General features: G+C 32.3%; 1 protein-coding gene across 1 annotated transcript in view; it reads left to right on the top strand.

Annotated features, from left to right (window-relative positions):
• The window catches only part of LOC129229203 (ATP-binding cassette sub-family D member 3-like), a 67422-nt gene extending 51528 nt beyond the window's left edge, over positions 1-15894 (top strand). Inside the window, exons 20-26 of the mRNA XM_054863464.1 lie at positions 589-654; positions 2064-2177; positions 5419-5469; positions 5804-5848; positions 8018-8122; positions 9780-9836; positions 15783-15894. Of these exons, the coding sequence (XP_054719439.1) occupies positions 589-654; positions 2064-2177; positions 5419-5469; positions 5804-5848; positions 8018-8122; positions 9780-9836; positions 15783-15857 (513 nt within the window). The 3' untranslated portion in view covers positions 15858-15894. The remainder of the gene's footprint in view (positions 1-588; positions 655-2063; positions 2178-5418; positions 5470-5803; positions 5849-8017; positions 8123-9779; positions 9837-15782) is intronic.
• Positions 15895-24672: the final 8778 nt, after the last annotated feature.

The following is a 24672-nucleotide window of genomic DNA, read 5'->3' on the forward strand; positions in this document are numbered from 1 at the left end:
TCAGTGCATTTAAAATTTCTACAAAGAAGTTTTGGTCTAGTGGAGAATTTTTAAAACTCATTTATTTCAAAGTATTTAGCTGAATCATATTTCATTTAAACCTTTAAATTTGTAGACTTATGAACTTCTTCACATACAACTTCTTTCACCATTTTCTGTCTTTCACCATTTTGAGAACATCTTGCTTTGAAATATTTTTAAAAGCTAGGAACAGGTATTTTGGAATGGTTGAAACTTAAAATCTAACTACCAAGTTAAAGATTGGAAATATACATTTTTATCCTCTTGTTTTGCAATACTATCCTTTTCCAATCACGGGTTCTGTAAAAGGTTTGGTTTTGCATTTGTGACTTAGTAAATTGATTTCGTCTTTGCAATTCCCTGTAACAATCCAAATTGAGAGGGGGTAGATATTTGATACTTTTACTGTACGGAAAGTCCAAGGAAAAGAGAGGACTGCTTGTTTATTGTTTCGCAATGTTCTTTTATAACTGAATGAGAAATTTACAAATTGAAATGTAAAACATGAATTATTTTCTCCTCTCCCCAATAATCTTTTCATCATGTTTTGTTTTTGTGTATTTATAGCTGTGGCCGTTATTTGGTGGGACACTGAAGAAACCTGAAAAGAAGAAGCTTTTTTATATTCCTCAGGTAATCAATATTTAATATCTGCTTGATTTTCCAATTTTGTTGCACAAACTGAAATTCACAAATGATTTTCATATTTTCTTTGCATATTTACTGTAGTACTTTTAAAACACTTTTAGTTTAAAAGTACTTCATCTTGTGAAGTATGCTGTACAGATAGGTTGTGACACATTGTGAACTCCCACAAGAACACATTGCTTGAGACTACAAGTGTGTAAAACTCTGTTAGACAGGATTGCCCATCCCCCCAAGGTGAATGGCGCACCACCCTCAAATATTATGGAGCTCCTATCCCAGAACAAGAACACCCATGCATTAAATAAATCCCACTTTTATCTGCCCAACTATTAAATATGCTGTTTAACACGGTCGACGAGAGACCTTGTCAGCCTAGTCAGAAACGAGGGTCTAAGCTCTTGGAAGAGCCCCCGCTCAGAATTGGAGTAGTATAAATTTTACAAATTTTATTGGGGGAAGGGGACCTAAAGGCAGAAAAGTTAATGCACAAATTTTATACATTTGTGCAATACAGCTTAAAAAATTCTTTACTTTCCCCATCTTCCCACTGTACATAAAAAATTATATTTTCAAACATATGTAATATATTTTTGAAAGTAATCGTTATGTTGATTTAATATTGTTATCTTTTTTTTGCTTTAGCAAAGTATGAAATGCTCAAGTTTGCATGTTATGAAGGGAAAAATTGAATTTTATCCCCTCTTGTTGATCTTCTGGGTATTATATGTTTTATTCATTTAGTTTTGCTTCGCATAACCATATGAATACTAGCTGCTTCCCCGGGCTTTGCACGATCTTCTTCAAAAATAAAAGTTATGTCAAGTGACGTGTGTTCAACAATCACACTTGAAAAAAAAAATCAGTGCTGCAGATTGCGGAAAAATAACCAAAAAGGAAACATTTTAAATATCCCGATTACAGGAAAAGCCTCAAAACAAAATCCAGAATTTTATTTGTTCATATTCAAGAAAAAAATGACAACAGATCTTTCGCCTCGAGGATTTTCTTCACGCTACAAATTTCAATCAAAGTATTGTTACAGAAAATTGAGATAGAGGAAAGTCTTCAAAAAAATAGGGATTTTATGTCAAAATCTAAGTAACGTAATTAATGGCTTTTAATTGATATCTCCGCTAATTATTATCGGAGAATTATATTTAAAAGCCAGGAAAATTACGAATCCATCGATACCTGGTTCAATCGTCAGTTTACTGGCGTTTGGGAGAAGTAACTCAGACGTAGATAGATAGATACATAGATAGGTACATATGCTCAGTTTTTAATTATGTAAGATTTAGTTCACTTAGACATAAACAAGAAAATGTGTTTTTGTACTACATAGAATGATCTTATTTAATATATACCTCATTTCTTTAATAATCTTTTTTTAACAGAGACCCTATATGACTCTCGGAACATTTAGGGATCAAATTATCTACCCAGATAGTCTTGAAGATATGAAAAGAAAAGGGAAGACAGATTATGATTTGGAGTTCTTTTTAGAAATGGTATTTATTTTTATTAACACATTTCAGAAATTTCTGAATTAGTTCCAAGCTTTATTTGCTCTATTATATAGAAAATTTGTACATCTACCATATATACTCGCTTATAAGTCGAGAAATTTAGTAGAGAAATTAAAGTTAAAAGTAGGAGGGTCGACTTATATGCAGGGTTGAACTTCCAAAAATTTTCCCTGAACAATTCTTGGAGAAAAAGCACTTAGAAAATTGAACATTTTCCCGATTTTAGTCCAACCCTTTAAGGCAAACGCTAAAGAAATAAATGTTCAAACACATTCTGTTACAATGCTACATGGTCAGACTGTAAAATTTCATCTTAATAATTACAGTTAAAGACTGACTACTAAAAAAAAGAGGGAAGCACCATATTCATGAATTTGTCCGTTATTTGTTCATGTTAAATTAATGCTCATTAAAAAAAAATGCAATATGCTACAACATAAAATGATATTGATTTTAATTCAAATTAAAATCAACAATTAAGAGAATTGGTAATGATGAAAATATACCCTTTACAATAATCGCAATCCCAGGAACAAAAACTTCTGTACAAGTATAAAAATCAGGCATCTTTGATTTCAAGCAGGTTTATTACATTTGATTTTCCTTCTTTTATATAGGGTCTGGTGGGGGAAAGTGGTCAATGGGGTAAAGTGGTCATTCGTGAAATAAATGGCTATAGCTTGGAAATAAATGTTTGAATGAATGTGAAAATTTTACTATAGAGTAGGGCAGTTGGAAACTCTATTTTGAATACAAAATTTTGCAAGTGGCAAAATTTCATTTGGTGAAAAAAAATATTTTGTGTGAATATGAAAAGATTTAAAATCTAAACACCTCTTTTAACTTCCTTGGGAAATTTTGTTTGTTAGAATTATGAACAGATTGACTGCATAGGAAGCTTCCTACATGTCTCAAGGACTCTTACTCATTACCACTTAGCTGAATCTCTTTTAGATAATTTTTTAGAACAGTTTAAGTAAGATGGGGTAAAGTGGTCATAATACTAGGCTTAACAATTATTGTTCATCTAAGGCCACTTAATCGTTAAGTATAAGTAAGATATAAATTAAAATAGTAATTTCACTTAATATGTATTGTTTTACACTAAACGAGGTTAAATTTACGAGTATATGCATATGCATATACTCGTGTAGGGACGTATATTGACGTATTCACATAAATGCACCAATAAAAACGTATATGAGTATCTCAAGTATTTTTAATCTATACAGGTATACATTCGACTATACACGTACATACTCGCTTATACTCGTATATGTATAAACACTTATATACTCAGGTAGAAACGAATATACGCCCACGTACTCAAGTATACACTTACATACAAGTATATGATATACAAGTAAACAGGGTGAGTTTAAACGCTTAGGCAAATTATTAAAATGTATTAGAGGGGAGGATAAGAAGAAAGAATCATAAGGAACATATGGTCACATACACAATGCTGACGCGCTACATGCACGCAAAGCCAGAAACTAATGGATGCAAAACAGGTCACAAATTTATATATTATACAAAGAAAATTTAACACAACATTGTAGGTCTCAAGAAAGTTTTAAAGCGATTGATGAATTTGCGGCCTGCTACTGTAATACATGTGCGTCGCAATCACAAAGCACTCTCTTGCAATAACGATACTTTTGAAAAAGTTTCATCTGTCGCTGCGCCTTTGTTGCGATGCTTGTATTTGAGCTACTACAGGATGTAACTTTTACCAACTGCTCTATATATTTCTTAAAAACTAAAATGTTGGTTAAAATCATCTTTGTGTAACAAAATTGCGATTTGTTTACATCCATCAGTTTCTGGCTTTGTGTGCATGTAGTGCTTCAGCGAACGTAAGTTCCTTATAAATCTTTGCTTCTTATCCTCCCCTTTCACACTCCTTAGATTTTTGCTCAAGAGCTTTTGCTCATTCTGCAGGCACACATGTACTGGTGAATACACGTAAATATACTTATATACGTTTATACAGGACATAATCGTGTTTGCACGTACATACGTATATACTCGTGCTTCACAAAAAGAATTATATATATATATATATATATATATATATATATATATATATATATATATATATATAATGTGTGTGTGTGTGTAGACATGTACCAAACACGCACTAGATGTATCCACGAATTAACTCGTGTATACCCGTATATGTGTGTATATACACTTATATATGCGTGTATATGTCTACTGTACACGTATATACTCAGGTATGCACGTATGTACTTGAAATACAAGTGCATACACTCATATGATATTCGTTTACACGTGTATGTTCCCGTACGTACACGTGACACGTATATTCACGTGATACGTATATACTCGTGTAGACACGTACACACTCCTGTAGGTAATCACGTATACATGCTTATATACTCGTGTATACACGTATATACTTGAGTAGGCACGTGCATGCATGTATCTGATGCACACATGTATCTATTCATATATGAACGTGTTTACTAATGTTTACACGACACGTATATACTCGTGTATACACACATATGCTTGTGCATATACTTGTAACTATAAAAATAACCAAAATATACATATATTAGGGTTGTTTTAAATGGTTTTGCATCTATTTTTAACTATGACCACTTTACCCCATGCTATAACCACTTTCCCCCACCCCATGGGGTAAAGTGGTCATAAATACAAAGGGAAAAGAAAGTGTTATAAAACTACTTAAATCAATATTTATTTTCCTAAAACTCAATGTACTGTGTTCCTTAATAATGCAATGTAAAATAAAAACAAAAAAAGTTTAAATGTTTAAAGAATTTATTGTATCTATTATTCACATAATTTGAAAACCTATGATTTTATGACCACTTTACCCCACCAGACCCTATAATTTTTCTTTTCAAAAACTACCACAAAATCTCTTGATTTTTCCAGAAAGCAAAGGCTTGACTTACATGCAGGTTTTCAATTTTTTTCTGATTTTCACCCTAAAAGTAGGGAGGTGAACTTATGCATGACCTCGGACACACACAAATGTGTACTTTTTTTTTTTACATTAAATTCAAATGTAATTTATCATATTTTAGTTTCAGAAACACTATCATCAAGTGCCTTAAACTCATTTAAAATGTAATGTATCTATGTAAAACTATGTTTTTGTTCAACAAAATTGTTTGACTTCAATTTTATGACCCTCTTTTGATATTTTGCTGTTTATAAAATTTAGGTACAGTTAACGTATTTATTGGAGAGGGAAGGAGATTGGAATTCAATTAGGGTGAGTATTACTGTTCAATAATGTAACTTTGAATGTTGTTTTCTTCTTTTTTTTTTTTTTTTTGATAAATATTTTGAAGCAAGAACAAGTGGAATGACAATATTGTATTTTAAGAAAGCATTAATTAAAATTTACCAGCTAAATCAAGCTTTACAATATACTATAGATGTAATATATATATAAATTTGAAAAACCATGTTTGGAAAATAAGCTGGGATTTACATTAACTAAATAATCAATTTCTATGTTATTTTACTTTTTAATTTTACTACTTTTTACTTCTTGTGTATGAAATTTTCAAAAAATAAGTAAATGACTTATGGATTTCTTTAAGGACTGGATGGACTTGCTTAGTGGAGGAGAAAAGCAAAGAGTTGCTGTAAGTGCTATTGCATATGTTTCAACTTGTACTGAATTATTGTTTTTTTTTTTTTTTTTACTTTTTTTTACAAAAAAGGAAGTATTGTATTCGCGAAAAAATTTTCATTAAAAAATCGGCCTTAATTTCCATTTTGCTCACCCCCAAATGAATGTTGAGTTTTTTTTCCTACCCGACCGCACGTACATATGTACCTAAGAACGTATAGACGCCCGAAATATCCATTTTGAAGTTTCCCCGAGTTAATTAAAACGAGTTTTCTTGTGACGTCTGCATGTACGTACGTATGTATGTGTGTATGTATGTTGCATAACTCAAGAATGGTATGTCCTAGAAAGTTGAAACTTGGTACGTAGACTCCTAGTGGGGTCTAGTTGTGCACCTCTTTTTTCGGTTGCATTCGGGTGTTTCTAAAGGGGTCTTTTGCACCTTTTTGGGGGGAATTCATTGTTAGTTTTGATGCGAACTCAAGTGGTGTTATAATTTGGCGGACACTTGGCGATATATCGCCAGTCTTTTGGTCACCAACTTGGCGACAAATTTGGCAATTTTTTTTTTATTTTTTTTAAAATCTGGTTTCAATGTGGCCATTGTTGGAGATATTTAGAGAGTTAGAAAGTGAATCATACTAAAATTGCAATAATAGAGAAATGACATTAAATTGGTGTAAAAGAAAGTTATGCAATGCATACATCAGCTCGTTTTTTTTAATTCAATTTGAAAAGCAGTCCTTTTTTAAAACTCATGTGCATGTAAGTTGAAAATGTGGCATTGCAATAGAAAATTCAAAAGATTCCGATTTGCTCAGCATATTTAAAGGTAACATGTTCAAGGTATATCCAGTGATAGACTTCGGGAAAGTATTATATATTTTTGAATATCATCAATGTCAAATGGCGAAAAAAGAGTATTTTCTCCAAATAACTTTTAAATATTATTTTGGTTAAACAAAAATAAATTTTTATCATGTTTCAAATATTAAATTATCTTAATAAAACATTGATAGCCTATTGTGATAAATAATGTTTTTGAATTAAATTTATCAAATTAAGTCAAATCTTTAAAATTTGTTTTACATTTGCCTGTTTGATTTAAAAGCTGTGCCTTTTAAAAAAACTTTCATAACTTGAATGTAAATAAAAAAAAATTACTTTTTTTTACTTCACTACATACTCACTAAGTTATTCAAATTTTATACAATGAAGTTTCATAATTTTTTTTTTTTTTTTTTTGATAATGAATCCTACATAACAAACCAAAAATACATGTAATGTACCATGAATGTTTTTTAAAAATACTACCCCCCCCCCCCCCTCTCCCTCCAAAAAAAAAAATTATAAAGCAAATAGGTGAATTAACTCTTATTGGTTATATACTGTGCATTGCTATTTCTTCTAATAATTCATATGTTTTGAATATTATAAATGTGTGTGTGTCTTTTTTTTTTTTTTTTTTTGAAGTGAACTTTTTATGCTAGGTCTTTGAAATTTTGGTACTGTATCTCTTTGTGTGAAGGAATTGACATAATTTGTTTGTGTGATGAAAATTCGCTCATGCACTTTTTTTCTTTCTCATTATCTATGGTTGCGTGTACCTCATTGAGATGGCGCGACAATCACTAAGTAAAGCTGTTGGTTCAGAACATCTGTTGAAACATGTGTGTTTCCAATGCATTTTGATTATTGTATAATGTTTTTGTTTATAATCAATTTTCTTTATTTATTAAATTGTCAGTGATAATTTTTAAGTATTTTTTTAAAAATAGTCTGACAATCTGATGTCAATCACAGGAAACAAATATTGACTGAAACCTATGTTGGACCTTAGAATTCATCAGAAATTTCTTTTTTTAATAAGTCTCGGGAATTCAGTAATCATTATTTTTAATGGGGTGCATAAAGCCACTTGTATTTTTCTTCCTATTTAATGTGTAAATTACTTTTATCTAAAACTCCCATTTTCTTCTTGATAGTCTTATTGTACATCATGTATGTATTTATTATTATTGTGAAATTTGTTTTTAAACGAGCTTGGGCTGTATTTAGATTGTCACTAAGTGTTTTAACTGAAATGTTCTAGCTTTTGATAATCTACTCAACTTTAATTAACTTTTTAAAAAATGTATGTGTAGTTCTTTTTTTTTTAAATTTGACCAAATTTTATTCTTAGATGGCAAGGCTTTTTTACCATCGCCCACAATTCGCTATCTTAGATGAATGCACAAGTGCTGTTAGTGTTGACGTTGAAGGATCTATGTATCAGTACTGTAGAGAGGTATAAAATTTTCTCCTGTGTAAATAAACTAAAAATTAATTTTTGCTTGACTAACATCCTATGTTGTTTTTGTTATTACATGTTCAAAATACAAATTATGTATTTTATTTACATGATTAAGACTTTCAATATGTTTGCTTTCCAAACTTAATCAAATTTTGAATTTTTTTTTCTTGAAGAAAGAGTATTATTTTTTGATTAATACATGTATCACCATTTAATTTTCCAAATAATACAAATCACATCTTTTTACTGTCTTTATACTTTTTGAAGAAGAAAAACATTGGGCACCTTTTAATCTGTTTATTTTTTTTTTTTCATTATTTTTTGTTTAGTAACTATTGCTGTACTTTAATGTTTTCAATAAAAGAAATTGAAAACAGATGCTAATCAATGGACAAAAATACATAAAAAATGTATAAAATGTAAGGATCTCTTACCAAAATTTAAAAACTATAACACAACCCGAATATTGTAGGTTAGTGTTTTATGTTAAATTGATTGCCAACCTAAAAAATATTTAAAACATAAGAATAAAATTTAAAGATATGCATCTCAATAATCATTTATCAAAACTGCATCCCACCCCTCCTCTTTTTTTGTTTGTATATATGTGAAAAAGAATTTTAAATTTACTGATCCAGATCATTCAATCAATTAATCATTTAAACATTTTATACAATCTGTCTTTGGGAAAAAATATTTTTTTTTTTGCTAATCACTTTTCTTTGATTTCTTAGAGCAAAAAACTATTCAGAATCTCTACAGTTTTCTTCATTAAAAAAAATAAATGTTGATAAAGAACTTCAAATTTCTCCCATACGTGCTAATGTTATGAATGTTTTATTGTTTAAAAAAAGCTTTAAATAATGAAACAAAAAAAAAACTGTGTTTTATATCAAAAGCTCTTCTTGATTAAAAATTTCCCACACAAACTTGTTGCTGGATCAAAATTTGAAGAAGAATGCAAATTTACCTGTAGAATCTATCATTAAGTTTTTCTTAGCTGTTCAAAGTTGAATGAAAAAATGCTCAAATCAAAAAGTGGAATTATAAAAATGAAATATCTTGATTGAAAATTTTAAATTAGAAAATAAAAGTTTCAAACTGAATTCCTCCAAAAATTATTAGGAAGAGACATAGCAACACATTTATCTTGTTTTGCAACCCTTCATTCGTAATTTTGTTTTCAAAGTATTCAATGAATTAACTTTATAGTTTATCTTTGACTCATATGCTTTTGAAAAATTTTTATGAGGTATTAAGCATTCCTTCTTTCATACCTTTATTATTATTTAGTTATTTTTTTATTGTTCTACCTCTTGTGGGACCGTAAACTAAAATCATAATGTTCAGTTTCCAGCATTTTCTATTATAACACTTTAACACAATATTTATATGATAATGATTGGTAAAGTTTGAGCAGAATTGCAACTCTTTTTGATTTTTTTCTAAGGCATGTATCAAAAATCTCTCAATTTAAACCAAACGTAAAATTTTATAAACATATAGTAATTTTAAAATGAAAAAAAAAGGGAAGTGGTTTTTTCACATTTTTTTCCCCTGCTTTGTTTTTATTTTTCATCTTTTAGTTCTGTATTTTTTAATATCTTTTTTTAAAATCATAAACTAAGTTTGAAGTACACATTTGTTTCAGATGGGAATAACATTATTTACAGTTTCACACAGAAAATCCTTGTGGAAACACCATGAGGTAAGTTTGTTTTTTAATTTTAAAAGCAGTAGCATGTATAAAATAGTTTTATAGTCGTAGAATTGAAGCCCGCAAGAAATCTTTTCCCCATCTGTGGTCTTAATGCATGCATAATGGTCCTCATTTTGTAGAAGAGAAACTGAAATTGTTATGTTATGTATATGAGGACATCATTTTTCAGTGTTATCTGTAACAATGTCTATAGCAAGTGATGGAGCCTTGAAGACAAGAAATAATTTTCTATCAGATTGATCCTTTTTACCTCGAGGCCAAAATTTCTTCTGGGAACAATAAGGAAATAGAGGCAAATTGAGAGTAGTTGGGATATTCCAGCGTTACGTGTGTGACTTTTTGACACCATTTCTTTTGCAAAAAGCAATAAAAACCAATATGATGTTTTAAAAGTATTTCTTAATAGTTTCCATTGGAGTAACAAAACATATGTAAAAGTTTTTAGGTGGCAATTTTTTTTTTCATATGAAAATTCTAATTTTTTTAATAAAATTTTAAATGCAGCATTACATGTGTGACTCGGAAAATCTGAAAATAAGTTGTACCTCATATTATTTTGTTATTTCTTGTGAAGTTTTAAAAGGTAAATGAACTGTATATTTTGTGCATGTGTCTTGGTATACCAAGTAAGTATTCCATAAATAATTTTTTTCTACGTTTCAGTGCCAGCACACAATAGTTTTAGTTGAATTATGTAAAGTACTTTTTCCCTTAAAAATGATTTTATAATGAAAACAATTCAGGTGCGTTACATGTGTGACATTTTTCAAAAAGCCTCACTAAAATTTTCTGCCGAATGTTTGAAGATGAAAGTCAGGTTACAGGTAATTAGTGATGTTCCGGATATCCGTATCCGTATTCGTGGATATCCGAGGGAAAATAAAAATCTGTGTCCGTATCCGCTACTTTTTTGACGGATCTTAAACGGATCTTTTCTATTCTAAAAATTCCTTATTTGAATAAAGGACTCTTAAATTCCGTTTAAATTAGGTTTTGTTCCCTGTTTAAATTATAAGGTATCATTTCAGAAGCCAATTTGTACCCCCCGTTGCAAAAAGAAATGGATAATAAGTTTTAAAAGTTTATCTGTGTCTATTTGTGGCATCGTAGCTCCTAAACAGATGAACCGATTTTGATAGTTCTTTTTTCGTTCAAAAGGTGATTTGATCGAAAGTGTTCTTAGCTTGGCCTCGTTTTTGCAAAACTTTAATTACCAGAAATATTAATAAAAAACAACTTAACGTTTTTCGGAATTATGGTAGTAAAAACTTACCTGTATGTTAAAAATATTGGCCCCAAATTGAACGAACTAAGTTTTCTGCGTTTGATATTTGTTTGGAACTTCCAAGTTATATACAGTAAAAGTTATAATCTTGTTAAGGAAATTTTAAATGCAATTCAAAGCCTTTATACGCGTGATCAGTAGCTAATTCGTAGTCAGATAAGGAGAAAAAGCTCCATGATTTAAAATTTCTATCCGCTGTCAGTTCTTATTTGTTAACAATGTGTGTTCTGACCCGCGAAATCCATCTCAATATCAGGTTGACCCTCTGGGACATGTTTTTTTTTTTTTTAATTTTAGTTTAATATTAGTTTCTATACTAGGCATTCTACAAAAAAAGTGAGACTAAATTCTCTATTTACTGTTTGTAAATGTGTTTCCGGCTCTGTTATTCTGTCAGTCGGAGTCTTCCCGAGGATCCCCCATCTGGTTAGTCATCACAATGACAGGTACAGGGGGCCCTTGGGGGAGATGTCAGTCGGAGTAAGTTGGGTGGAATGGGTCAGCGCTGCATTTATGCTGAAATAAAATGCAAAAAATTATTTCTAGCCTGTCCAGTAGCAGCTTTACACTCTTGCTCCTGTATCCTACATCTACCGAGCAAGCTAGAAATAATTTTTTACATTCTATTTAAGCATTAATGCAGCGTTGACCCATTCCTTCCAACTTTCCCTAAATTTTAACGGAGATTTCTTTAAAGAGTAAATCAGAGTCTTGATTATATTTTCGCCGTACATGACATTTTTTGAAGAAGCAGTGTTATTATTCTGACGGGAATACCTTCCGTAAGAAATTAAACACTTAAATAGTTGAATTGGGTTTTTAAAAAAAAAATGAGATCCGTATCCGTATCCGCGGATCTTGACACTAATGATCCGTATCCGCGGATCTACTTTTTTGACGATCCGGCACATCACTACAGGTAATATGTATCAAGTTCATTTATGATATGAGATATTTTTCTTCTTAGTCCATTAATTTAACCTTGAGGGAAGACTTTTGTTCCTTTTGTGTTATGTGTGTTTCCAATAAAAGTGACCTGCATATTTTGGGAGGTTAAAAACTTTTCAAAATTCTTTATTAAAAAAAATTTAGACGTAGTTATAGTAAAGCATCTGTGTTCATGATACTTGACAGTTTTTCCCGAAAAAATTGATGATTAAGTAAAAAAAAATTCTCTTACATTTATTTCACTAACAATATGTTTTTCTTTTTTTTATGCTCATGAACAAGAAAAATGCTACGCGAAGGTAACGTTAAGTATTGTAAAACAAGCGAATGTCAAGGGGTTATGGATGCAAACCACAGTGATATTTGGTATACTATTGTAAAAATATTGCAAACTTAATGTAAATTAATTTCAAACTGCCTCCAGAACAACAAAAAAATAATTAATGTCAATGTTTTGAATTAAAGCTACTATAATTATAATCCAACCGCAAACAAATGGCACCATTCAGTCATTTGAAAAAATGAGTTCATTCCTTAAAATACATATAGAAGGAAGAAAAGACACATGCCAAAAAAAAAATAAGTTTAGTGTTTTTTGGTGATAGTAATGTTTTTTGAATAAGTTTTATAAATCAAGAAATAGTTCTATGAGAACAAAAAAGGGGCAATATTGTTGCAAATTATTTTTAATTTAGCTCCTGCAGCATTTATTTTATTATTTTATAATTTATTTCAATTGAGACGGTTGTAAATATCTTGAGTGAAATAATTAAAGTCTTTACTTGCTGTTTGCAGATTGAAGTCTGTTGATGTTTATTTGTATTATTAAAAATGACGTACGTAGTTTTAATAATTAATACTTAAGGTGTTTGCAACCAGTTGAACTGGGGAAAAATGTGCTCCTAATATATTTTCGTTTTGTGATTGTTTAGACCTGAAATGTTTAAGCTGCAGCAATAAATGCATTGAGTTGGTGAAAAAATACAAATGACAATGAGCTTTACCATAGGCGGCTTGGGGGGGGGAAGGGGGGGGACTGCCTCCTCACTTTTCAGAATTAAAAATTAAGAGTTGATTTAAAAGGATTTTTTATAGGGTGGATTTATTTATTTCACGAAAGTAAAAACTAAAAATTCCAAACAAATGACCTTTTATCACTTTATTTCATGAGAATGGAACTTTAAAACAGAAGTGGAAAGCCTGCTGTGGCCATCCATCCCGATTTTTGATGCTGTATCCTACATTTTTAGAAGTTATTAAATCAATTTTATTAAAAGCTAGCAATTTTAGCAAAAAAAAAAAAATCAGTTTTAGCATCCACAACCCCTAACACCTACACTTCTTTTAACTTCCCACTTTTTTTTGGTGTGCCAGCCACCCATGAGCAGGGGCGGATCCAGACAGAATTCTTGGCGGAGGCCATTTAGAAAAATGCTTTGGAAATTTTTGAATATTACAAATATTAATATAGCCCACCTTTGACTAGATCATTTTTTAAGGAATTTTTTATTTAGCGACACAAGTTTAAAATAAAGGCTGTAACCCTTTCAATAATCTTCCTCTTTTTGTGATAAACATGTGCATATATCGTCACCTCAAAGTGGTATCACTGTGTTCAGTACTGTTTGTTCTAAGGCGATTGTATAGGACTTCTGAATTAAGAGAAAGCCTATATAAACCAACCGTAAGTATAATATTAACTCCGAAGTAAAGGGAGAGGGGGGGTTCTACTCCGGAAATTTTTGGAATTTGTAGTCTTAAAAACGCATTTTGGACGATCTTTGGTAATGTTTGGGGAGAAGAGATTTGGTGGCACTCCCCTGTCTATTTTTTGAAATTGTAGCTCTAAGAATGCAGTTTTAGATGATCTTTGATGATGTTAGAGGGAGGAGAGATTTGAGGGCCCATCTAAGGAATTTTTTCCGATTTGTAATCTTAGAAATTCATTTTAAGTGTCTTTCGTAATATTAAGGACTCAGATGCGACTCCATTCCCCCGCCTATTTTTTGAAATTGGAACTTTAAAAATGCACGCATTATCTCCAATAATGTTAAGAAGAGGGAGGTTTGGGGGTTCCTCAGCAGATTGTTTTTGCAATTGAAGAGCCAAAAACTCAGTTTAATACGATCTTTTCATGATGATTTGTGGAAGAGAGATTCGAGGGCCCACTCCAAGAAATTTTTCTAATTTACAATTACAGTCTTTAAGATGCATTCTAATTATCTTTGGTAATGGTAGGGGGAGAAGAGGGTTGGAGCACTTCCCTGGAAATTAAAGCTTAAAAAATGCTGTTTTAGACTATTTTTGGTGATGTTAAGGGGAGGAGAGATTAAAATGCACATCCCAGGAAATTTTTCTAATTTATAGACTTTTAATCGCATTTTAGACTATCTTTGGTAAGGTTAGGGTTTGTAGAGTTTCGTAGGTCCACTTAGAACGAAAAAAAATTGATTTGATTTTTTTCATTTTAAGCTAGGAAAGAGGGTTTCAAAAAACTACTTGAAACTTCCTCAGTGTGAGTTTATGACTCTTCGGCATTGTTTTTATATTCATGTTAAGCTTCGAGGAATAATAAGGATTTTTTAATGTTTAGCTCTAAAACAGCTTTTTAACTATTTTTGAAACTTTCTCATGCCCCCCCCCCCTCATTTTTTTCCCTATTGTTATACTTTGTATGCATTATAAGAGAAATTATTTGCCTTTTTGCTCAAAAAAGGGGATTTTAACTATTCTTGATATTTTCTCGGAGGGGGCCATGGCCCCCGTGACCCCTTCCTGGATCTGCCCATGCCCATGAGCTTTGCGTTCTTTATTGCTACCTTACTCTTGCCAATTTTCAATTCAAGTTAACTATAAGAAGTGTTGTCATCTCTGACCAATGGCTGCTGGAAAAGATAAAACCAAAACCCACCCATTTACTTGAATATGACCTGTCCCGTGAGGCATCTGCCTTGATCACACAAAACTGAAATCTTTTTACCTCCTTGGCTAATTCCTTAAATTCCAAGATGACGTATTCAAGCTCCAGAACCATTACCACATTTGTGAATTCCGTTCTTCAATTTTCCTCTATGTATCACCCTTTCATGAAAATGCACGCTTCTGAAATCAGGCGTGATCAAGTGTCATCTTCTGACAGTCGGACTTAAATCAAAACGGACTTTTTTAGGCCTAGTAAAATTCATCCACCTTGACATCTGTCCTATAAAAAGGCATGTTCCCCCAAATATTTAATGACATAACAGCACAAGAGGCAGGATGTGGTAATAATAGCCCTGACAGATGCTGCTTGCAGCATAATTTAAGAAAACGTTTCAATGAAAGCCTACCTATGATTTGATTGCACAAGTTTTACTCAAAACTTTAAAAAGTCCCCTTGCATCTCTTTGCTTCTCACTGCTTCCGTTGTCTTTGAGATAATTGTTCAGACTATAAACCTTTTAATGAAAATTATTGTTTTCTTATAGCCTTTAATCTTAAAAAAATGAAGGGAGAAACAGCTTTGAAATGGAAATGCTGTACTAAAGTCATGACAATTATAATTCATTAAAATCCTGGTTTTTTTAAAACAGTTAAAAAGCTGTAAATTGCTCTGCATGTTTATCTATGAAAGACTGTTACTTGGAAATAATTTTACTTATTTTTAAATTAATGTTTTGAGCATATGTTTCTTCAATAATGCCATTTTCTTTACATTTTAGTACACTTTATACATGGATGGGCGTGGTAACTATGAGTTCAAGCCAATTGAGGAATCTGAAGTTTATGGTTCATGAGCGTCAGTGACAACAATTTAAAAAGCCTTCTGCTCTTCTTCTCCCAAGGTTGTGGCCTTAAACTGCAAAAAAACTAGACTCCACAGACAGAATACTCATGTGATATATTTATACAACTACTTAGTTTAATATTAAGGAAAAGAATACTCAGGCAGGATAAATAATTATTTATTTATCACTCTGATAGCTGATTATGTTAAAGATGTCATTGGATACCTCTGATCCCTCCTACAATCATCTCTCACTTGCAACTTACAACAAGCGATGACCAAAAAAAGATGCACAAGTGAGATATCACAGAGTTGTATACAGCGTGAATCTAAGCTCTTGGACAAAACTTGAATTTGTGTTAGAGGGTTGGATAAGAAGCCAGAGTCACATATCAGAATGTATGGTCACAAATGCAATGCTGGTGTGCTACATGCACACAAAGCCAGAAGCTTATGGATGAAAACAGGTCACAAAGTACTGACAGAAAGATGATTTTATACAAAATGTTAGTTTTTAAGAAAGGTTTAAAGCAGCTGAAATTTTCAGCCCGCAGCTATAATACATGGGTCGCAATGACAAAGAACTAGTTATTGCTATAACAATCCATTTTAACAAACTTTTATCAATCACAGCACCTTTGTTAGGAGTTGCGAGGTGTGTATTAGAGCTATTACAGGCCGTAACTTTTAACAACAATTCTAAATATGTCTCAAAAATTAAAATGTGGTGTAAAATTGTCTTTGTGTAGTAAATTTTTGACCTGTTCGCATTCATCAGTTTGCGGTTTTACGTGCATGTAACACGTCAGCATTGCATTTAGAACCATGTGTTCCACATAATCCCACATGATCTTATCATGACCTCTAAAACCCCTTACAGTTTTGCCCAAGAGTTTAGACTCGCCCTGTATATGAAATTCAGAACCTAATGTTATATAAGCTTATTGGTAATTAAATAACAGAAAAAAATGTCGACAAAATTCAGAGCAGTTTTCTTTCAAAAAATTAACTTGCTATTAAGAAAAAAGGTTAACAAAAATGAAGCAAAACGAAACAAAATGTACATAAATGATATTTTTTACTTTTTTAAACTTTCATGAGTCAAGATTGTTTTCCCCCTCATTTTTAAATGATTTTTTCTATCTCATTCAAATAATATTTTTGGGGAATAAAGACACTAGATCAGCATTTTGCGAAAGATTATCTTTGAAAAACAAAGAGGACAGGAGAAAAAAAGTACAATTAAAATTTTACTGATGCATGACTAAGAGATACTTTCAAGCGTTAAGTTACATCTGAAAATTTATTTACTGGGTCTGATTGCTGAAAATTATCAGAATTTGAGCTTTCTCTCATAACTTTTAGGGTGCCTAATGTCTGAAAATGATTGAAAATTACACTTTTTGCTTTTAAATGCATTTTTAAAGAGAAGGTAGACATAGAAATTGATGAATAGAAAACCTTTAAATAAAAAATGAGGACAAATGGCGACAAATTTCATAAAATGCAAATTATTTTGAACAGTGGGAATATATCAAACTTTGTCATGCTGTACTTTTTTTACATTGCCTACATTATGTGAAGTGATAGATATGACTCAACTTATCCAAGAATCGCAATGCAACGAATTGGGACAGCTAGTGCCTCAAATTACAGAAATCTTGGTTAGTAGAAACTTTATAAAATGTCAGAAATGTAAATTTTTAAAATGTAATTGAAAGCAAAATAGAAAAATTTTAAAAGATGAAAATAAACACAAAAAAGTAATGTTTTACAGTTAAAAATCTAAAATAGGATAATAACTTGTAGTAAGTTTTAGAAAGTCAACTGATTTTTTTTAATTTTTTTTACAACGTCAAGTTAAACATTGAGAAATGCGTTAAAAAAACTCAAATTTCAAGAAAATAATTTTACTTTCAAACTGAAAATGTATCATTATATTACATTTACATTATGTAAAAAAAGAAGAAATAAAACATTTGAAAAACAGAGAAATAAAACACCTTGTCTTTCTTAGGGCTTACCTATTTACAAAAAAAAAAAAAGACTTCATTATCAGCTCGGTTAATAGAAATTTCGGTTAATCATATGTATTAATTTTATTTACAAATGTCTCTTAATGACAGGCAATTGGATAAAAAGTGACTATTTTTGAAGGTTTTTTTTTTTTTTTTTTTTTAATGATTATTAATGAAATTGAAAAGTTAACAATGCCAGTTTTAGGTACTGCCTAATACCGAGGATTAACTTAGGTAATACACGGCATTAGCATTCTTTTGTGAGGAAATTCACCGCTGCTACTTCAATGATATTTAAAGTTTTTTTTTTTTAATGCACAGAAAATACACAAAAATCAGACAGTCAAGTGGTTTTTTTAAACTTTACATATATTCATTACATCGATAACTGAGAGTTCAGTGTAAATATATTAACAGATTTTAAGTGCTGTAATCATGTTTTAATTCCAAATGCTTTCCTATAAATTATGTTACCAATTCCTCATCTGTAAAATAGCATTCATTACAGAAACAAAATCCTGTAAAATATTTAACAATATATTTTTCACTTGTCTTTTAACCTTATTAATTTCTTCACTTTTTTCCTTTAAATGGCACTCTATTTTAGAGACATTAGTGACTTACTATGTTCTCTATTCGAAGAAATTACTACTATGGTTATTTTAAAACAACCATGAAATGAGTGAAATGGTTTTGTTAATTATTTTTACTGCTCAAATAGATATTAAATTTTTAAGTAGATGGAATTTCAATTGAACTGTGATGATTAATTATGTTTGTTATGATTTTAGTAACAACCTGGTGATTATTGTATTGAGATTGTTTTGTTATGTATTTTGAATATGTTTATTATTGCTCACAGACGGGAAGATCAAGTTTTTGAAAGTTACTTTTAAATGTATATTCTAAATGATTAAAGTTGGTTTTATAAGTGTGTGATTCATCTTTTAAAATCACATGTATACTTTTAGGAAACACAATTTTTGTTTTAATTAGGGTGTTACTTTCTCATCACCTAATTTCTAAATATTTCCACCACTTCTTTCAAAGCATTTTATGCATTTTTTAACATTGATCATTTTTTAGTTAATTCAGTGTTGTGTTTGTTGGTGAGCAGGGGCGTTCACAGGGAGGGGGGGAGAGATGGAACACCTGTTGGAAAACAAAATTCCTGTGCAGCATAAAAAAAAGTCCAAATTGACCAAAGTTTCCCTACTTCTTCTTGATTAACAAACTTCAACTATTCTACAATCTTTTGCCATCACCGTAAGGGGGGGGACAAACCGAAATTGCCAATAGTGAGACGGGCAATGCTGCAGTTCTGCACCCTCTAAGTCGGTGGGGGTTCTCATTTGCAAACACTGAGCTACCTCTCTTTTACGCAGCTGGTTATGTGAATTATGCTAAATATGCAGACATATACTTACAACACTATCTCAAACTTTTAAGTACATTATGCGATAAAAAACATTGATCACATCAAACATCAGCTAAAACATCAGCTATCCAAAGATCTAACGCAGTGACAACTTCAGGTGGTCTAGAACCTGTAGTGATTCAACGATAGAAAAAGTCTTGATGAGAGCAATGAGCAATACAACAATAGAATGCCAAATATTTACACCTTTTTGTCTCCCAGTTTGGAAATCACAATCCGTTTCTAAAGCCCCCAGAAGTTTCTTCCCTCTTAAGTTGGTAGTGGTATTGCTCGCTGATGAAGGTGAGTTGCAATGAGACCTTTAACGTTCGGGTAGTAACATCAAAGGATATTGAAGGCAAACAATTTTGTGGCATTTCTTTGTAAAGGAGGTAAGCAGTTATGTCTTTAGCTTCTGTTACGAGAGTAGTTACTATCTGTAAAGATGTGTAAGCCCAAGCCATCTTTTACACCGAATGGTATGAACATTAAAGATGGAATAACAAATTGTTGAAAACTTCTGGTACGAGTTATGCGCTCATCCTCCATCAGTATTCGATGAATCTGGTTTCAGAAGGAAAGAAATCTTGTATCGTTAAAGTGCTATTATCTGAAGCAAAAAGTTCATCCACCATCACAGAACGAACAGCTGGTGTCATTTATGAGGGAGGCAGTGAGAAGCAAAGGGACGTAAGTGTACATTTTCAAGTTTTGAATAAAACGCGTTTAAAGATAAGATCCTAGGTAGGCTTTCATTGATTTTCTTTTCTAAATCATGCTGTATAGAAGCAACTACCAGGTCTACTAGTACCATCTCTTGCCTCAAGATAGAGGAGAGGTTCATCAACCATTTGTACTGGTTATCTCCAATAGATGGAAGATACCTGCTTGATCATATTTTTGGTAATGATCTGTAAGCTTCAAGGAAATATGCCAGCAATGCAGTGTATAGGTAATTTGTAAGTATGGGAAAGCTAGTGTCATTTTTGATGGGTGCAAAGAAAGCACCACAGAAATATAATCTGCGTCCTATTACAACAGCCAAGCCTTCTGCTCTAGAAGACATCATTTGAAAGCAAAAAACAGTTCAGCGTAATTTTTCTGGCCATTTAATCGAATGTGCACCATTAGAGGGGGTGGGGGAAGGATAATATTTTAGTATACAATTTCGTTTTGGGAGGTGAGCTACTGTTCTTATGGGGTGGACAGTCCTGATTTAATGCATTTTTGATTTGCATGAAATAATACTTCTACTTGAAATAAAGGGGGGGTGAGGATTTATTTTATTTGGCGGAGGGGGGGTGCTGTAGCTTTGAGAGCAGGTGCACCATCGATCTTGGAAGATGGGACACACTCGATTTCTAACTTTACCTTAGCATAAAGTAATGTTTCCATATGTAATGTATGGAGGGGGGGGGGGGGTTCGGGGATACTGCTTCGTTTTACGGGGATAGGGGGGCTCTGTAGCATTGGTGGGTTATGTCATTCGTCTTGGGGGTCAAACACCTTTAATTTCATGCTTTTAAATTTAGTAAAACATAATATTCTCACTTTAAATTTACTCTAAAAATTCTGGAAAAATACCCAAAACAGCAATTTTTAGATGCCCCCCATTCCAAAACCCGACGCACAATGGGGTGGGACTTTCTACCTGTTCTTATTGGGAGTGTAATAAACAATTTGCACCAGGTTTAGCTTTTTTTTTTTTTTTTTTTTGGATGTTTGGGTCCGACCCCTATTTTTACTGTACTAAACCCCCTCTTTGGGACACTTTTTACAGCACTTATGGAGCATTCTTTTGATTATACCAGTAGTTTTTGCTGTATATTTTACAGTAATTTCTTAAGGCAGCTGTAGATCGACGTCGTTCAATGGACGGTCTAGGATCAGGGAAGACTCCCCCCCCCCCTTTTTTTTTTTTTTTTTTTTTTTTGCATTATTGACCAGCGCACGATTAAGATATCGGGAGGTCTTAGCCAGACACTTTTTCAGGTCCCCCTGTAGTCAAATCTTACAATTTTAGCCATTTGGGGACAGTTAAACCATGGGTCCATCATGGCCTACTTGACCCATCCAGTAATCCAGGCCCTGTTCTTGACACAAACGGACAGAGATTCATTGCAACAAAAATTTTAGCTCTGTCATTCTATTTATTGATAGTTAAAAACAGCTATTAAAATTATATTTTATAAAAGAAAGCAATGATTTTACAGTGGTCAAATTTGTTCACAATCTGTTTTCATCTGTTCTCAAATATGTGTGTACCGAAGCTTAAATTTAACAAATATCCTAAGGGGGGACACATTCGGAACAGATTTGGAGCAAATTACTGTACGATATCTTGGGTAATTTAATCCACAACGCCTTTCCAACTTTTTTTTCCGGTCCCCTTTCACATAAAACTGCTTACAACTAAGGATTTAAATATTTCTGATTGGCGTTCCGGCACTAAAAAATTTACGAAATCACCCCTGCTCCAGATTTTGGCAAGTAGTGTTCAAATAAAAATTCCATACTTCAAAGGTGAAAATTCTTGTTTTCAAAGGCAAAAGCATTATTTCAATATCATTTGTTTTTGAAACATTTTATTCCGAAGTTGGCGGCGGACCCCCACCGGCTCCACGGACCACAGTTTCGGAAGCTCTGAACAAGAAATATTCTACAAGTACCAAATTAGGTGGACGTTCTGCTATGACTTAAAGGTGCTTTGCTTACAATGGTGTAGGCTCACGGTTCATTTGCGTTCGTTTCAGGTAAAATGAATTCAGAAACGCATCAAAATATCCTCGCAAGTCATCTTTTACCAAATGCTGAATTTATTTCTGGAAAATTTGGAAATTTCAACAATGGAATGCAACCATCCATTTGAGTAACAGTACACATCAGGGCCGTACACAAGGGGGAGGTTTATAGGGTTCAACCCCCCCCCCCCCCCCGAAAATTTTCAAAACTATTCTAAATATTCCTTTTCGTTCATCATAAAGATTTCTCAACAAATGAATTTGGTAAAAACCCTCCCCGAAACAAAAGTCTGGTTACGGCCCTGGTACAAACAAGAAACGTCGTTCTATTGCTCCACCTCCTTGGAGGAATTTGTGCCAAAAACCAATGGACACAAGTTCACATAGGGGCTCATATGTGTACCAAATTTCGTTCGATTTCATGGTAGTTTTTGCTGTGGAGCGGCCACAAAAAACTGGTCACACACATACGTGACACACACACAGACAGACAGACATTTTCCAAAAATGGTCGCAATGGACTCAGCACACCTCAAAACGTTCGAATCCTTCGAAAATTTGCACGAATCCAATACTTTCTTCTATATATTAGATATAGAAGAAAGTAAAAATTGGTTCCAAGTCAATATTGTTGAAACTTTGAAATGGTCTCTAATGGTCTACTCCAGATCTCAACCCATTCAAGAACTGAAAATCTACTATCGAAGAAAAATGGGGTAGAATAGATCCAGAACTAGCTTCATCTATGACAGCGTTTCTTAAATTGTGTTCCGTGGAATCCCGAGAGTTCCATCGAGATTCCTCAAGGGTTCCACGTAACTTTTCTTCTTTTTGATTCAAATTAGTCTTGTCTTGTAAAAAATCGATAAAGATGTCACATGTCAGTGATTTAAAAAACTTCATGAAGCTTTAAATCTGTACTTTCCGAATAAACAGCGAAAAGGTATCAAAACGAATTTTAAATTAAAATCCAATTTATTTTTACGTACGAAAATGGACTTTGTCCTTGCAAGAATATGAAAATTTTATTGAATTAACATCTGCAATTCATTTTTGCTACTGAAATTTCGTGGGGTTCTACGAAGGAAGTGGAAACTCAAAAGTGTTCCGAACGCTGATCTATGAAAACAAGAATATTTGTAGCAACTCGAAGAAATGGTTCCTACACAAGCTTTTAAATGTTTTTTTTTTAAAATCTTTTTGTGGTTTTCTATGGCCTAAAAGATTTTACTCAGGATCAAATACTGTTCTGTACTGTTTTTTGATAACAAAATCTTACAAATGAATATTTTTGTCATTTTTTCTTGTGTTTAAGGTTAATTATTAATCACGCAAATGATTTTTTACTTCCTTCTATATCCAATACTAGCAGTATCCGCGCGACGATGCCCGTACTAATTTTAAGGAAGTCTGTTGAATAAAAAAAAAATCCCCCCCCCCCTTGATGAGAAATGATATTTTTTTAAAACACCTTTTATAAAGTCTCTTTGTAATTTCCAACTATTTGCCAAAACATTTGAAAAGATTTACAGTAGCTTCAAAACACAAAATATTCGTCTAACTGTATAGTTCATCGCGTTTTACGTGCCAAGCAACCACGCGAAACCTTGCCCTTTAGCGAATGAAGCGGTTTTTTATTTGCAATTTGAAATGTTTTAACAAATAACCAAAAAAGACATCAAATAGTTCAAATGTAAAATTCTTATGCAACTCTATTGTTTGTCGCCAAGCGATCACGCTACCGTAACCCAGCTCTTAGCAGCGACGCGAACTCCGATTGATTAGCTACCCCATCTGTGTAACGAAAAAGGAAAAAAAAATCCCATGGTTCATTCAAAAATCGTCAGTAAAAAAAGAAGAAAAAGTCGTAAATATTTCATTTGGTTAAAAAAATCAAAAGTTTTTTTGGAATTCAAACAGTTCACGAAAACAATTTATTAAACTTACAGTTGCTTTAAAACTTAAAATTGTTATCGCCTAACTCGCCAAGCGGTCACGCTACCGGACCTCAGTCCTTTTGGAGTGAAGCAGTATTTTTTTTTTTTTTTTTCAATGGACCTTATTCACGGTTTGGCAACGGTCCCATCAGCTGTCCGTCTGCGGGTATTTTGACCAATTACGTAGTGTCAGTAGTGCTAAAAAAACTCGTTTTATTTAAGGATTACTGGACTTCATGGGCATAATGAACATGTTAAACGCTTGAAAAGACTTACGAATGCATGGAAAATACTGAGAAACAGGGAAAATAAAAAGAGAATTCGAGTTTTCACCATGTTTCTGATAAGGAACCAAAGAGGCTTAAACCCGTGAAAATACGATAATAAAGAGAGTATTTCGTATCAAATGAATCGTTCATCATTCTTTTACAACGTTTCCTAGTTAAAAACGTGAAAAACCTCCCATTTTTAAATAGAAAGAAGAGTTTATAAGCCACACAAAAGCAAGTGTTATTATACGCTGTAGTGCCGGATTTTCGTCTGCTACAGTTCCCACAATGCACTGCAGTGAGGGTTTTTACCCGCAGTGACGTCAGGTGAATACTGTCCATTAAAAATGTTTCGCCAAATAAACAAAAAAAAAAAAAAAAAAGGCGTATAGTATACAACAAAACAAACAAAAAAAAAAGGCGAAAAGGATATTTCGATAATT

This window comes from Uloborus diversus, chromosome 9 (genome assembly GCF_026930045.1).
Source record: "Uloborus diversus isolate 005 chromosome 9, Udiv.v.3.1, whole genome shotgun sequence".
NCBI classification, from domain to species: domain Eukaryota; kingdom Metazoa; phylum Arthropoda; class Arachnida; order Araneae; family Uloboridae; genus Uloborus; species Uloborus diversus.